Source organism: Gopherus flavomarginatus, chromosome 2 (assembly GCF_025201925.1).
Source record: "Gopherus flavomarginatus isolate rGopFla2 chromosome 2, rGopFla2.mat.asm, whole genome shotgun sequence".
In the NCBI taxonomy this organism is placed as follows: Eukaryota; Metazoa; Chordata; order Testudines; family Testudinidae; genus Gopherus; species Gopherus flavomarginatus.
Window position 1 is genome coordinate 75,060,269 of NC_066618.1, and position 17,766 is coordinate 75,078,034.

Here is a 17,766-nt window from a genome sequence, read left to right on the forward strand (position 1 = left end):
CTGGATCCGATGATGGAGGCCAAAGAGACCATGTGGAACTTGAGCTTCTTTACGAATTTGTTGTGTTCTCACAGGTCTAGTAAGGGCCTGAGCCCGTCCCTGGCTTTCGGTATTAGGAAATACCAAGAATAGAAACCCTTGCCCTTCTGCTCCTGAGGAACCTATTCCACTGTCCCTAGTAAAAGGAGTGAGTGCACCTCCTGTATAATGAGTTGCTCGTGAGAGGGGTCCCTGAAGACGGACGGGGAAGGGTGGAAGGGCACAAAACTGGATGGAGTATCCCCACTCTACCATGCGGAGCACCCAGCGGTCTGAAGTGATACGAGACCATGCACAGTAGAAAGGGGACAGTCGAGAGGAAAGGTAAGGCAGGGTAGACCTCAGGTTTTGTTCTGGTGCACCGTCCTCGACTGCACCTTCAAAAAGGCCAGTTTGGGGCCAGAAGGTGGTTTGGGATGGCCAGAGCCCTAGCCTGAGGACAGGTGCGGCCTTTTTCTGACATTCCTATTCCTCCTCCAGGAGCCGTCCCTCTCATTCAAAGGGAATCCTAATCTTGTTTTATATCTTACATTTATATGACAGCATTCTGCTATCTGAAAATGCCAGGATCAAAACTGTGGTGAAAGTCAAAACTATCTGTTAGGGTTAGACAACTTCAAATAGTTCCTCGTTCTCAGAGTATACAATTTGTGTTTTGGGTCCTGTAACCCTGACTTCCTTCTGACCAGTCAGCACCACCGTGGCCATAGGTGCAATCAAAAGGGAAGCCGACAGTGCCACCAGCAGTGCCACCAATGCTGACACCGGCACAGAGTTATATATGATGCTACATGTGTCGTGCACTACCATCCTAAGAAAACAGTAGCCTCCACCTTTGTCACATGCTTTGACTTTCAATGTATTAATGTGTTTTCTAGACATTTAGTGCAAATCAAGCCCTTTTTTAACAGTCAAGTAATCTAAGCATTCATTTTTGGAACATTATGAGGAACAGAAGTGAGTGAAAATCGTATAATCACCTTCTTTTAAAGAAATACGTTTTCAAGCACTTTTTAAACCTATGTGATAAGTCCCCTGTTAGACATACCCAAGAAACTAAGATCAGGTGAATTCTCCCTCCCCCTATCCCACCAGCCCTCTCGTCCAGTCCGGAATTAGGGTTGCTGTGCCAGGGCAGAGGGTGCTACCGTGGGTGGCTAGTGCCCCCTCTGCAGTTTAGTATAGCGCATCCACTGAATCAAGAAGCTAACTCTGCCTCTAACATAAGCGCACAACCTGCTTGGTTGCAGATTTAGTTAGAGAATATAGTGAGATTCAGAGGCAAGTTGTTCCTAGTTTTTGGGTTGTATCTGATTTATTTCAGGATCTTATTCTGATTCTTTAGAATCTCAGAATTGTTTCCAACCTACAAGTTGACCCAAATCAGATTTCAATTTGCAACCACTGTTCAACATCAAATTCCTTTCCTGTAAATAAGAGCCAAGCTAGTCATGCCAAGTTTCCATAGCTGCACACCAACTGTAGCATTTACAAGAACCTGAATTTCTTGTTAAACACTGTATTATATATACATATATACACATATGTATGTATGTATGTACACACACAAACAAAAACTATAACAAGTAAACTTGTACCTCTTTCTACCACAGACAGGACACGTTTTTGTATAGAATATTTCATACTAACAGCATTCCAAAATGCTGTATACAGTTATGACTAATAAAAGAAATACAGGCTAATTAACAGCGGGAGAAAAAATTATGAAGTATATGCAAGGGAGAAAATGTTTTCAAGTGAGATTTAAAATGGGAGGGAAAGTAAAACAGCCTTTTGTATATTTATCTCAGTTAGTCTATAGGAAAACTATGCGTATTAACAATGGTTAGATTGTATAAAGGGGAAAAGAGGTAATGCTAGTCAGGGGTCAAAGTAACTCACACCACTTACCAGTATGGGGCTGGCTTCAGCCCCCGGAAGGGACAGGGCCTCAGGCAGAAGGGGCAGGACTGGAGGGTCAGCATCCCCATCCAGCCCTTCCAGGCCACCTGGCCCACGCAGCCCAGGGCTTCCGTGGCAATTTAAAGGGCCCGGGGCAGCTGCTCCCTTTGCCCCATCAGCGGTCAAGCGAGGGCAAAAGGGGCATGGACATTAAAGCGCTGCAGGTTTCTTTGCCGCAGCAGCGCTTTAATGTTACTGCGCTTTAACGTTGCTGCCCCCCAACCCCCATCAGCGGCCCTGCCGGTACGGACCCTACCAGCAGGGCTGCCAATGGGGAGGCAAAAGGGGCTGGATACGGGCCGGTACAGGTTCTTATCAGTACACCGTACCAGCCTTTACCAGCTCACTTTCACCCTCGGTGCTAGTTATGCAGGGAGAAGAAGTAGACAGAGAAAGAACAGCAAGACAGGCTGGTGCAAATGCATCATGGGTTTATAAACAAAAGGCAATTCAGAATAGGATCCTGAAGAATGAGGAATTTAATGGGCATTTCTCGATGTACAGTATTCTGTACACACTAGTCTGGACAGCATAGTCTTGGGGAGGATAGAGAGAAAAGGAATCATAGATTAAGATTTCATGAGGTTTAGGCAAAGTAGCATCTAATGGGCAAAGTTGTGGAAATTACAACAGCCATATATTAACATAAGAAATGCCATAGTTAAAGAGATTCAACTTAGAAAAAAAGTTAAATAACTTGTTCCATTCAAGTTCTCATACTGCTCGCATCCATATGATAGCTAAGCACATTATAGAGGTACATTTAACAGTGTGATTGCTATCTGTCATGTGTTGGCTCTCCCCTTCCTCCCCTACTTCCCAGGGGAAATTTTTTTGGGGGGCGGGGGGGGATTTTTTCATTTTTCTTTCATTTCATGATGCACTATGCACTGTTAGTGAACGTAATGTCAAAAAGTGCACCCCGGTAATATATCTAGGGGAAAAAACAATGTAATGCATTGATCAAACAGGAAGGAAAAGCCTGGAAAGAGTACTGTTGAAAGAGACCTACAGGGTCATATGGAGATACGTTTGCTATTCAAATTAGCCCAATGTAATACTGATCTAAACCGACAAGGGTATAACACCACAAAAGCATGGAGACAAGTACAGTAATTATCTATGCCCTTCATCATACAAACTCATTGAAGTCAATGGCAAAGCGCCCACTGACTTTCATGATGCAGGATCAGGATTTACATGACTCTGGTGCCACCACATCAGATGAATTAAGTCCTGGGCAATCCATTATCAGAAAGACAGACAAGCTGAAAGAAAAATTATTAGAAGGAAGGAATAACTAAAGTATTATAAATGAATAAAAATTTTAATTATGCCTCTTGAGTATGCTTAAGAACATAACAGTCCAGTGTATGACACTGTGCTATCAAAAAACACAAATTAACTGAAAACAAATCTCCTCCTCGTTAACTTCTTTCAGTTACAGTATTTGAGCTGTTACTTTAAACTATATTGGGTATACGATTTCCAGAGGGGGAAAAAAAGTGTGATTTTCAGGTCACCTACATTGCTTTAAATATGGTGTTTGAGTCAACTGTCCTAAAGGAAAAGTTTGAGAGCATCAAATGAAGACAGTTTTGCCCAGCCCATACAGTGTAATGGCAGATAGAACAAGCAAACATTTTAAAAAAACCTACAAGTGGAATAAGTTTCTCAATACCACATTTTGAAACTGTATTTTGCAGTATCACTTAAGCTGACCTTACTATTTACCATCCTTTCCTCTTAATGACACAAATGAATGAGGTACGTTGCCAATTATGCACATACAGAAGTGGCCTTCAAATCTCCATCATGTGAAAGCGGCACATCTATTGAGATTAGATTACCAAAAGGCATGCATGCCCTTGTAAGCCCTCCTGTTACACTGCTATCTCAGTGTATCCAATTTATGCAGAGACTCTTCCAAGAATAAACTACTAGCAACCACAAACATCCTACATCCAGAAAGCATATCATTCATAACCTTCACTCTTTGGAAAGACAATACTACACTAGGAGCATCATATCATCTGTAAAATCAGTTAGAACCAAAAACCAGATATTTTAAACCTAGGGCAGACATAAGGTAACTAACTGTTCAGTTAAACTATAATACTAACTTCAAGACATAGTGTCTCTCTTGCTAAAGACAGATATATAGGGTATAGACTTCAAATAATCATATAAAATCTGCCAGGCCAGTTTTAGCTAATAAAGCTAGAGAGGCAGCGGTTATAGCTTCACATTAAAAAGAGTCAGGAGGCATAAGCCTGCATTCTAGTTTCCGGATAAAGAGTAAACTAACTAGGACTGTGTGAACCTATTTAGTTTCCTTCTCTGGCAATTCCATGTAAACAGCCCAGAATAAACTGATTAGTGTTACCAACTGTCCCTTTGCAGTCTCCAGTGGTTTCCATGTGTGAAATATTACTTGCGCTGATCCTACAGACACATAAAAAGACGGAAGAGAGTAGTGGGGGTAGAAAACAAAAGCAAAAGTTCAAACTCATTCTGGACAAATTCAATAGATTTAAATTTCAGTTTCTCTCTTTTTGTTAAAGAATAGGAATTAAATACTTTGGGGATTTTTTCCTTTCTTTATATTTTATTAGCCTTTTTACTCTTCTTGATTTTTTTTTAAATAAGCAATGACTATGCTGTCCCAAAAAAAGGTGGGGAGGGGAGAAGGGGCAGGATAGTTTAGTGCAGGGCTAGGCAACCTATGGCATGCGTGCCGAAGGCAGCATGCAAGCTAACTTTAAGTGGTGCTCACACTGCCTGGGTCCTGGCCACCAGTCCAGGGGGCTCTGCATTTTAATTTAATTTTAAATGAAGCTTCTTAAACATTTTTAAAACCTTATTTACTTTACATACAACAATAGTTTAGTTATATATTATAGACTTATAGAAAGAGACCTTCTAAAAACATTAAAATGTATTACCGGCACGCGAAACCTTAAATTAGAGTGAATAAATGAAGACTTGGCACACCACTTCTGAAAGGTTACCGACCCCTGGTTTACTGCTTTTCTGACATACCTCTTATTGGCTGTTTCTAAAAGGGGAGCTGCATGTTTTTCCATCTGTGGATACTTTGACCTAGAACAAGACCCTAGGATGATTTCCTGTAGTTGTGGGAAGATTCTTCTGGTGAGCCATAGAAAACTGAAAGAATGCTTACCTGCTTCCCCAGGCTGCTGAGCACCCATACGAGTATTGTAGGAGGGACTTTGGTACCCCTTACATCTGTACTCATTAAAAGACAGATGGCATTTAGTACACCCAGCAAGACTTAATCGCTCCTTCCCCAAAGTATGCTCTAATAATTTGACTGTATGAGAAACTGAGTCCTCTCTCTCTGTTCTGGACAGTACGGACTTCTCAGTGCTGTTTGCTCCCAGTGGTGAAACCCAGGCTGTGAGGAGTAGGATTGAGACCCCTTCCTGCCTTTAAGATACAGAGCTCTTTTCTTCAGCAGACTGGATGAGAATAGGCAAGGTGCAAGTCTCATTCTGCTACTCACTATAGCAGACATCCACAAACTGTTCATACCTTTAATTCGGAGCACTTATTTGCCTGCTCAACAATACTCCCACTTAGAGGAGGAATGGAAAGTCTCAGAGTGTACACAAGAAAGGTGTCTGCACAGACCAAATGCACCAAACATACTTCTTTCCCCAAGGCAGAAAGCTTCGAAGGGGTTTTAACCCATACAGGCTCACTACTTGCTAACTAATTCTAGGAAAATTATCTTCTAGAAAGGAAACCTTGGCCATCCGATATTTCTGCTGTAGGCAGGACATCTAGGCAGCTTGGGAAAGAGGGAGCACCAAGATTATGGATTATAAGCCTGTCATAAACAGATAGTTAAGGGTTAATGACTCTTACCTGTAAAGAGTTAAGAAGCTCAGTAAACCTGGCTGACACCTTACCAGAGGACCAATGGGGGACAAGATACTTTCAAATCTTGGTGGAGGGAAGTCTTTGTTTGTGCTCTTTGTTTTGTTTGGTTGTTCGCTCTTGGGACTAAGAGGGACCAGACATACACCCAGGCTCTCCAAATCTTTCTAAATCAGTCTCTCGTGTTCCAAACTTGTAAGTAATTAGCCAGGCAAGGCGTGTTAGTCTTATGTTTGTTTTCTCAACTTGAAAATGTTTCTTTTTGCTGGAAGGATTTTTTCCTCTGTTTGCTGTAACTTTGAATCTAAGGCTAGAGGGGGTTTCCTCTGGGCTATATGAATCTGAGTACCCTGTAAAGTATTTTCCATCCTGATTTTACAGAGATGATTTTTACCTTTTCTTTCTTTAATTAAAAGCTTTCTTTTTTAAGAACCTGATTGATTTTTCCTTGTTTTAAGATCCAAGGGGATTGGGTCTGGACTCACCAGGGATTGGTGGGGGAAAAGGAGGGGGGATGGTTAATTCCTCCTTGTTTTAAGATCCAAGGGGTTTGGATCTGTGTTCACCAGGGAACTGGTGAAGCCTCTCAAGGCAACCCAGGGAGGGGAAAGCTGGGGGGGGCGGGGGGGGACAGGGAGTGCGCGAGACACTGAATTTCTGGCTGGTGACACTGTTACCAGATCTAAGCTAGTAATTAAGCTTAGAAGTGTTCATGCAGGTCCCCACAATTGTACTCTAAAGTTCAAAGTGGGGAAAAAACCTTGACAAAGCCACAGCTTGCAATGACCCCAGAAGTATTGCAGGGAGGAGACAACCCAGTACTGCAGGCTAGTAGAAGCATTCTGCAGCAGAATGAGTGGCCTGTAGCCGCATAATGGGATCCTGGTTCATGACTGGGCCTCGTAGGCACTGTGTTGCGATACAAGTAAATAAAAATGAAAAAGTTTAGAATACCCACCCACTTTGAATACTGAGACAGTATGTCCTCTCCTGGTTTTCCTACCTCTTAATCACTCGTTCAGCATCCCCACTCCAAATTTCTGTGGGGGGTTCCACAGGGCTCTGTCCTTGGGCCCATTCTCTTCTCCATCTACACTTTATCTCTGGGTAATCTTATCAACAAACACAAATTCAACTTCCACATGTCAAAGCAGGAATTTTCTGTAATATTTTTATGACCCTTATGTGTGCTCCTGTTTCACTTTGCAGTGTTAAAAGGTTTTAATCTGCTCCTAGAACAGCACAGAAGGCATGAGGTATGCATGCAAATTAGCAGTCTGTGAGGAACAAATAAGGTCATTAAAGAACTGGTTGAAACTAACCCCATTATCAACAGAGGATCCAGCAAGACAAAGATGTCCTAATGACTGAACAACAAACATCTAATAGCAGGAAACCCCAGCATGCCCAACATTTGAACTGAGCTGGAGAATACAAAAGCGTCTGGTGACTGGAATAAGATGGGCACTTTCAGAGGGACTAGGAAGCTCTGACAAAGAAGGTAGCCAGGAATGGAGTCCATCATGGTTTGGCTAATGGCACTGGGTTGGCCAGAATGAACTTTGACTTAACTTCCACCTCTCTGTGATAACCTATGAACCTTTAGATTCTATATGCCAGGTGATTAATAGCTACCTTGTTTTGAAAAAAAGTTGCCTCATGTCACTGCAAATACTCAGTGAGAGCCCTGAGAGGACACAGTACACACCTCCCACAAGACTCTGGCTTGGCTGGATTCGCTGCAGGGAGCCACGGAGAGAGAGACATCATCACTGGTGCCAAAAGCTCCAATCTTAAGAGCCTTGGAGGCCACGGGCCTGCCCCTGTGGAACTGAGTTGGTCTGTGGGGCCCAGCACACTATCCAAGTCACCCCCAGGAGACTGGTTAAAGACTGGGGCATAGACAAGACCCTGTGACACCATTTCTATGCTAATGACTCTCAGATCTACCTTTCTGCATCTACCTGTCTCCTTCTGTCAAAATTAAAATCTTGGCCTGTCTCTTCTGCCATCTCCTTGTGGATGTTTAACCATCAGCTCAAGGTAAATATGGTTAAACAGAGCTCCTAATCTTCCCTCCTCCCTCCCCACGTCCCCCTCATTTTTGCCTAATTTCTCAACTGCTGTGGACGCCGCTACCATCCTGCCTGTCACTCAAGCCAGTAACGTGGGTATCATTTTTGACTCATAACTCTTGGTTCTCACGTTCAGGCCATAGTTAAATCTTGCCAATTATTTCTATATAACATTTCCAAGAAAAGGCCTTTCCTATCCATCCATACAGCTAAAACTCTCACCAAAGCTCTCAACATCTCAATTACTGCAACATCCTTCTCTCTGGTCCTGACAAACGCAATTTGCCCAGCTCATATCCATTCAGAATTTTGCTAATCTGATCATTTTCCTAACCTGTCACTTTGGCCGTGTTATCCCTCCCTTTGATTCCCTCCATTGGCTCCCTTCTCCTCTTCTGCATCAACCATAAGCTGCTTGTATTCACTTTCAAGACCCTTTATGGCCTACCCACCCCACCTATCATTTCTCATTCACTATCGAGTGGTTGATGTTCGCCTCTAATTGCCCCATGATGACAGCTGTTGAAATTAATACAGGAGATCAAGAGACACTATATTTAACCATAATTCCTTTATTTAGTCCAAAAGACAAATGGTATTTTATACAATTACTCTAAACATCCCTGACGGCCAAAAAATAAGCAGTCACTATATTGAATACAGTAATGAAGTATGTGGTCAGTACACTCACAAACAGGTCATACCTAGGGAAAAGAGTCTCATGCTAGGATGTCATAGCATGATCAGGTAGGGTCTGAAAAGAACGCTCAGATTTGTAACTTTTTATACTCTTCAACAAATAAAGTCATTGTTAACTATTGACTTTTGCTAAAAATCCATGAGACACAATTCACGCTTAGGATTTACAACCTTTCTTCCCAAGGCCTTTCCTCCCTACCTCTTCCTCCTGACCAACAGCTTTTCCTTTGTACCTGAGTTCACATAGGCCCTAATTTCTTAAGCAACACTTGTGTGCGGCACGGAAAGGAACAGGTTGGCTTGTTTGAAGACAGATTCTCAGTCTTATTTAAAACCAGTCATCGCTATCAGTCAGAGCAGCCTTCTTTTTTAGAAACTTCCTCTTATTTCGTTGGTTATCCTTTGAACCAGACATCCAATATATCACTCATTTTCAAGGTCTTTCTTCCATTTGCTAGTCAAGGCCTCTCTTTACAACACATACATAATTCCTTAGCCAAACTTTAACCCTAATTCTTTAAATTTCAGATTTATCGTACACCAGTACCGATTCCCCACGTTAGATTTTCCAACACACACATCTGTGCTTTCTTTCAAGCTGCCTCATGCAAATATCCACAAATCTACCTCATTATCCACCTTCAAATCCCTCCTCAAAATTTTATTTTGCATGATGCCCACCAAAAAAAAACCAACACACAAAACACCACCACTTTACAACTATTAGGCTTCTGGTTAGCAAAACAGACTTTGGTCTCTGCAAACTAATGCTAATTCACTGTTCACTTGTACTCCATCTGTCTACATATATCGCTTGTCTTATACTTAGATGGTAAGCTTCTTAGGGCAAGGACTGTCTTGTTGTTCTGTTTGTACAGTACCTAGCAAAATAATGGGGTCCTGGTCCGTAATTAGGGCTCCTAAGTACTATGGTGGTAATAATGATGGAGTTTACTCTTTGAATCTCTTCTCACACTTAATGTTTAGGCTATAAGCAGAATTTTTTTTGATTCTTCAATGTACTATTCTTCTTAAAACTAGACACTTAATCAAGTAGTCACTAAACCAAGATTAATATTTAGACAGAATTATACACTTTTCTGTCTAAAGAATATTTCAGATATGGCGTTTGTACATGTTATATTTATAAGGTGATTTAAAATAACTAATACAGAGTAGCATGCATCTTGGCAGACTTAAGCCTTTTCCTAAGCAAGCTCAGCTGTCCACAGCCAATATGTATTAATACATACCCTGGCCCAACAGATAATAATGACGCACAGAAAATTAAATCTGAAGTGAGCTTTCCCACTCTGTCTTCTGTGCAATCTCTTCTCACTGTGTAACTGGTCTAATGCTATGCAGTCTCATACTCAGGACCAATTTCAAATGGGCTTATTGCCAAACTACATTGCAGAGTAGCAACTTGCCAGCAACGCACAAAAAAGTATTATTCCAACAGACTTACAATCTAATGAAATATAATAAAACAATTTCTCATTCTGGTTGACAATGATCATCACCTGCTTTTGAAACCATTAACCTTGGGTTATTCTTTAGATAACTGTGGACCCTGGAAGGGCCAAATGCAGTTGCTTGAGCAACTTGCCCCCCAATTTTAAATTTGAGCCAACGCTCATCTGTCCCTATGGTTCCACAAAGCCAAAAGGGGCTTTGTTTGGGCTGCAGTGTTTTCAGTATTTGCATGACACAGACTTATATCTACATTTTAATCAGGCACAGCTGTGTGTTTGACTTCCCTTTTCTACAGCACAGATTTGGGGCCTATATAAGAGATGGGCAACTGAGGCTCAAACCAAGCAAAAGGTAATAATTAGTATGGTTAAGGAGGAGAAACACAGACAAAATGTCACACTATCCCCTCCCGAAGAGGGACTTTGCTTGCCTTTAGTCGATTCAGGTTTACAGCTTTCTGGGCTCACTGGCTCTTGAGTTGCCTGCATATATTCAGGCAGCAGCAGTTAATTAACATCTGTACTTGCAAGGAGTTGATAACCTTTCTTTTTCAACGTAGGGACTTCACTACAATCGTCCATGCCTTTATCACCTCTAGACTGGACTAATGTCATGCTCTATATTTGGGATCTCTCACAGACAAATCTGACAATTCAGCTGGTGCAGAATGCAGCTATTTGCTTCCTACAGAGAATACTGTTCTTGTGTCCTGTACCCTAGGCTATTTTCTCATAAGTTATTCAATATAATTCAAGATGTTGGCTTTGACCTAAAAGAAAAATTTTTAGATGAATTTAGATGTAGCTTTTTGACTACATGGAAATTTTTGCTAGGGAAAAAAAAATCACTACTTTAGTTGATAAAATGTTTAAAACCTTCCCGCACCTCACCCCCAAACAAAATACACATTCTGTTAAAAAACAAAAATATTTTTAAAAATTTCATTGACTTTTTTGCAGCCAGCTCTACTAAATAGCCATAAAAGATCTGCATCCTTGTTACCTTACAGGGAAGAAAGTGGTAGGTGGCAAGATTTTTTTTCAATGAAAAGTCCCCAACTTAACTCTGGAATTTGTCTCCTGACCCTTACTCTGACAGAGCTCAAATCTGTTCCTGACCTTTAGGATATGCTATAAGGCTTTACTTTCATCATTCTTTTCCTAGTGTGAGTTGAGTGACATTTATCTTTTCCTCATCTTCTACATCATGATTTTTTATAATGTTGACACTGATCTTTAATGATTTGAAACACACCCAGAACAGCTCATAAGTGCATATTTAATACATAAAAATATATGCATTTAGGACCTCCTCCTCATTAATTGTTCTTTGTAAGTGTAAATCATTCATAGTTTCAGGCTGTTTGAACTGATATGCGGTCACTAGGAAGAGTAAAACAGTCAGTTTGCATTTCCTAAACAGTATATTTCATACCTCAAACAGAAATAAGTAATTAATTCAGTCACCCTGTTTACTATCTGTGTTTGTAGAGTGTTGATAATGTGCTTAGTACTATAAAGAACAGAGAAAATGGCCTTTTAGGCATATCTCTAAAACTTTTTTTTTTTAAATCAATACAGTTTGGTAGCAGAATACAAAAGGAGAAGGAATCCAGCAGACAGGTGAACAATATCCCATATTTTGAAAAAAAAAAAATCAAAGTTTTTACATTATCTGAACTTTCATTTTGACTGCACAATTCACACGAATAAAAAACATAACAGGAAGTCAATAAAATTGAACTCACAACTAAACAGCGTACTTTTTAAAATGTCTCATTTGCTTTGTGTGCTCTTCAGATAGCTACTACAGTTTAAAAAAAAAATTAGTAGCATCACTTACAATGCACTTTCCCTCCATTTCCTAAAAACTTTAACCTTCAGAAAGCTAGATTTCTGAATCACACACACCCAATGTACACATCATATCCTGCACATGCAGAGATGCCTGTGAGTCAAAAAGTATCAGTTACTGTAATAAGCACTAAAGCTTTTTTTTTTTTTTTTTTTTGGGGGGGGGGGGGCGGGCAAAGAGAATGCTGCAGTTTCGGAAACCAGTCTTCCAGAACTGCCATCTAGGTACAAACATCAGATATTATCCTAGGCCTTGTCTATTCCAAGACTTTTTCCTCCATAAATTTCCCAATTTACTACTGGTACTGCTCCACCAGTGGTAGCATCCGTGGGAGCTCTAGCATAGATTAGGGTCCAGCAGCCACTGGTGGTTTGGGTTTTGGTTTTTTTTTCATTAAATTACAGTGTCCTAATTACAGGACTGCTTGAAGTAGGGTTTGATGACACGGCAGTTATATCACTGGCAGCCATCAGCACTAAAGTTTACATTAGAACTCTACCATTACCAACAGTTGAATTTTGCCAGTAAGAAATTTTAGGTAAGAACATCTCAAGTAGACATAGCCTTTAGGTAAGGTTCTATTCTCAGAGTGACTAGGTAATAATGGCATTGTGGAATTCCACATTTATTAACTCATTTAAATATTAACGTTGCTCAGTTTATAAGTAGAAAGATTTTTCTGGAACCAGCCCTGTAGAACTAAGCCTGGGACCGGAAAAGCAAATTTAAGTTCTTTCTGGCAAGTGTACTGCGATGAGTACCTTTTGCTGTCTTACACCTGTACAACTCTTTCAGCTTAAATGGGGGTGCAAAGGAGGTCCTGCAGGAAGAATTTACTTAACTAGTTTGTTGAAGCATAAGTCAGGTGAATCAGCTTGGACTGAAAGAGTCCAGTGCTACTACACTGAATGAACTACTTCTGCAGGTGTTATACCAATTATATTAGACTAGTAAAAACGAGCAGGATCTTATTAAAGGGGACAAGGCAAAGATGCCACATTTATTGTCAATACCATAATAAAATAAAAGATAACAGCAAACAATGTTGTTTGGCTACTTATTCCTATGATTACTTATATATATATATATATATATATATATATATATATATATATATATATATATATATATATATCCATTCACACAATCATTCATACAGGTTCTATATAGATATTATAGTTACCAGCCTAAAGTTGCTTGTGACAGAATACTGGCCAGGTACCCTGTACACAAGAGTGGAGCCGAGTCCGGGTCAGGTGCACCTGATGCTCCTGGAGGCTGGCAGCAGAACCGTAGACTCAAAGTCCTCAGTCTTTAGAGTCCAGTTTTATAGGGATTTTTCCCTATGTTAGTTTATGGGAGTTGTTTCATTCTGCTGTTGCTTGATCAATCAGCAGGTGGCTGGCTCCATTCTGTTCATTCTGCTGTTGCTTGATCAATCAGCAGGTGGCTGGCTCCATTCTGTAGGTGCTTGGGGTGGATTCCAGTTCGCCCTCCGGGGGTCATCTGGTTGATTCCACTTGACACCTTCTTCGGCCGACACTGAATTTTTCAGGCTGGTAACTCCCTAACCATTCATTCATCATTTAAACTAGGCACTCATTCACATACACTTTTTAGCTTTAGATAAAAATGAATTTACAGAGGTGGGGGTCTCTATTTGTAGTAATTATACAGTTTTGCCTGAGGCATAGGGTCAATTGATGGCTTGCACGCTGAGTCAATTGACCAATTTAGCTACAAAGTTTCACTTAGGGAACAGGCACTTAGAGTCTATTGACATTTAACAAGTTTTATACAAAGTATCTCTTTGGCTTCACACAGACACAGCTATTTCTAACAATAAATCATTCCAATTTTACTTCTAACATAAACCTTAAGTTCTAAAGTATTAATTAACAATAAATCAATAAATCATTTCTCACATAAACCATGTTTAATATAAACCTTTAAATATCCCTACATAATATTAGCAGTAGTAAAAACACTAAACATTTTGTTTATACTGAAGTGAGCAGATGTAACTAAATACTCCCCCGTTATCCATTTGTGTAATAAAGCGCTTATTTTACTCTATCACTTTTCAGCACAGATCTTCATTTTCAACCTTTAGAACGCTAGTAAGCACACCTGTTGAGACTAAAATGCACTACAATTCCACAGACCTGCATATTAATTTTCCATTTTGAATTTATCAAAACAATATACTTACTTCAGACCTCTCCTCCTCTCTATCCCACTTGCTATTTCCAAAACACACAGAAGACAACTGCCATTTTCCAGACTTCAACCACTAACACTGCAATAGGCAGTATTCCAAGAGAATAGAGAAAAATCTAAGGTATACCAGATATATTTATTTAATCAATGAATTTTACCTGTGGATATATAAGAATCCTGTGGTCACATAACTATCTTTATATTTAGAAACTTCCTGCTAATCACAACCACCTTAAGAGTATCATGGGAGAGACTGAAAGGAAGACTTGAGTTTTAAGGCTCATCTCCATTAATTTGACTCCAGGTACACAAAAGACATTAGGAATATCTGAGAGATTTCGCTGACCAGCCAGCCCCTTAATTCTGACTCCATTTGTCCCAGCAAAATCCAGCAGCTCAAACAACTGTCTTGCTCCAACAGGATTCACGCTTTAAAATCCTTCACTTAGTTTAGAACAACTGCAGCAGTACTTCAATGAAGCCTCCAAAGCAGCATTTTAGATTACTAATTTTTACAGAAGCAGAGTAAGGAACACTAAAAGATAAAAATATATACTTGTTTTTATAAAAAGATGTATAATCTTTTTTAGGAAAAAAAGGTTTAAAAACCAGTGTGTATATATGTGAAAATCACCGAACACCTTCAGGATATATACTATTTTTAAATAATGTATTACTACTACTTTGGTAGCACCTCTGGATCCCAATCAGGGTGATATAGTAGGCACTATACAAACAAAATGACAGCCCATATTTCAGAGATGTTACAATCTAGAATTTAGACAATATGCAACAGGTGGATAAGCCATAAAACAATCTGAAGAGAAGTGAGAGGAAAGGAGGAGGACAAAGTAACATGAGAGACAGGTGTATTAGCATAAACTGGTACACAGAAGATTGGACACAGATGGTCACTGGCCCTAACCAACACCAAGTGATTTGCAGGCCATCAAGGCAAACAGCCTTCAATATATTACTCAAATGTTTAGTAATATTTTAACTTATGGGAACATCCTTGACCTTTTCAATGCTAGTTATTAGACAATACTGTGGATGTTGAACTACAAGATCTTTTAGAGATATCTTCAGCTAGAGGCGCAAATCTAGATTACAGTTAAATATACAGGAAACAAATCTATGCCTGGACATTTAAAGCTAAAGCAGATTACCTTCAAACATCAAATCAGCTTTAACCAGTATCTAATTAAGCAAAAGTAACAGCCCCCAATGATATACGCATGACAGATAATTAATGCTGATACAAGTTCTGCATCCAGAGTTAAAGGCAACTGCATAATTGCATTGGGGGGGGGGGGAAGTTTCTCTAATATAGAGCCCCTATAGGAAATAAGACCATTGCAGCTAGATGCATTTTACAACATCTGACTTTAAAAAAAATAAATAAATAAAAAAGGAGAGATTCATTTAAACTGTATTGTAGCATCAGTAGTAATGGATTAATGCAATTAAAAAAAAAATCAGAAAGTCCATTAAACCTCCAAAATGCTCCAGTGGCCTTTTAACTTAAATCTCAGGGAAATTTCACCCATCATCTTTTGTTTCCTTTGGGTTCTAATTAAACTGCAAGCCTCGCTGAACACTTCACTGAGATAAATGCCTGTGATAAAAGCTACACGTCTACAGACAGAAAGCCAAAGCCCATAATGACAAATTCATTACTTCAGAGTAGAGACGCGAAACAAAAGGGAATTTATAAACATACTATTAAAGACTTAAAGAAAAAAAAAATTTAACCCCCAAAGGAACAATTTACAAAATATGCTGAACTTTCTATGATAATCACAATATAGGCAGAACATTGCTGAAAAACAAACAGTTTGATTGGTAGGATATAATCAAGCTCCTGAGATCCCTCACCAGAAACTGCCTGCCACACAGTTACACAGAATTACTTATTTTCCTCCGTAGTCAAATGGCCTTCAGTGAAGAAAAACAGAGTTGTAAACTAATAATTAAAAATCTTAATCTGTTATCAGATTTTGAGTATCTCAAGCCCAAAAGGACTTACTTTTATAGATTAGGCCCACCGACAATTCAATCAAAAAACTTCCAGTTACACAGAAACTTCTAAACAGATATCTATGCTACAAAAATTATTTCCAGCCATGGTTCTTTCAAAGGAAATTACTTGCACAACCAATGACATGAGGATGTGATACTGTTCTAAGACAGTGCTGACAAATATCCCCAGCTTTCCCTTAGATTGTTATCAAAATACATTCAAAAAAAAAAGTGTTTGTTTTAAAAAGTTATACCATAGCTTTTTACATACAGGTAGCAGCTTCTTCTCTGGATGAGCTCTTTCCATATTGATCTGCAGAAGGAGTAAACGTCCTTGTGCAAGACAATGCAATGTAATGAGTCTCTTGAGCTATCAGACTGTGTACACATGACTGATTTAGAACATTGGGCTTTACACAGATGTACTCCAGCAAATTGTTCTCTATCCTACAGCCAATCACTATCATGAAAGACTACTTAAATTCCCAAGCCAATAACTGCAACTACCACAGGGTCAACAGAATAGCAGAATTAGGGAACATAGCATGCCTTCAATTCCAACAGAGAGAACACCAAAAAAGGAACTGAAACTATGCAATTTGAGACCTAATGTTGTCTGCAAAAGCAACTACTAAAAACAGCTCTGAAACGGAAAAGTTATTATTTTTGCTCTGATTCAAGGTTTCATTAACATTATAAAATGAAAGCTAAGAAACAAAAAAAATTAAACATCTGCTAAGTGTGTTTATACTCCTCTTATAGACCTTTTCAATGCATATTCATTCTGGAGACTGTTCCTTTCTTCACATACACACACTTCAGAAATCAAACGTTCCTATTAGGGAACATAAACCAAGGATTTCTAAAATAATTATCTTTATATTTTGTTCCTTAGTAGAGGTGGATTTAAAAGTTACTTACATTTAGTTGGGGTAAAAAAAAAAAAGACTTTGTTAGCAGTATCTAATTCAGTCTTGTTTACAGGCTATAAATTAATAGCCAGACAAAGAGTATGTCTACACTACCCACCGGATTGGCGGGTAATCATCAATCTATCCGGGATCAACATATCGCATCTTGAGTAGACATGATACATCAATCCCCAAACACGCTCCCCGTCGACTCCGGAACTCCACCAAGGCGAGAGGCGAAAGTAGAGCCCACGGAGGAGTGGCGGCCATCAATCCCATGCCACAAGGACACGAAGTAAGTCAGTCTAAGATACGTCGACTTCAGCTACGCTATTCTCGTAGCTGAAGTTGAGTATCTTGGATCGATCCCCCACCACCACCACCATTGCAGACCAGGCCAAAGCCTTAAGCAAGATAACTATCCAGAACCATAAATAATTCATTCATATTACAGAAACAAAAAATATCTGAAAGTGAGAAAACTTGTTCTTCGATTCCCCTCCCCAACTTAATTATACAAATCCAACCCCCCCCACAACACCTTCCCACAATTCCCACTATCGACCACAAGCTTCATGATTCATCACCCACCTAATTTTATCACA

At 39.6% G+C, this 17,766-nt stretch overlaps 1 protein-coding gene across 10 annotated transcripts in view; it reads right to left on the bottom strand.

Annotated features, from left to right (window-relative positions):
- SLC4A7 (solute carrier family 4 member 7) overlaps nucleotides 1-17,766 on the bottom strand; it is a 172,076-nt gene that overhangs the window by 106,220 nt on the left and 48,090 nt on the right. The window contains exon 1 of one of the 10 annotated variants that reach the window (XM_050938302.1): nucleotides 16,522-16,605. The exons of the other annotated variants lie outside the window; for them this stretch is intronic. Coding sequence (XP_050794259.1) covers nucleotides 16,522-16,557 — 36 coding nt within the window. The 5' untranslated portion in view covers nucleotides 16,558-16,605. Of the gene's footprint in view, nucleotides 1-16,521; nucleotides 16,606-17,766 lie in introns of those variants that run through there. 10 annotated transcript variants of the gene reach the window in all.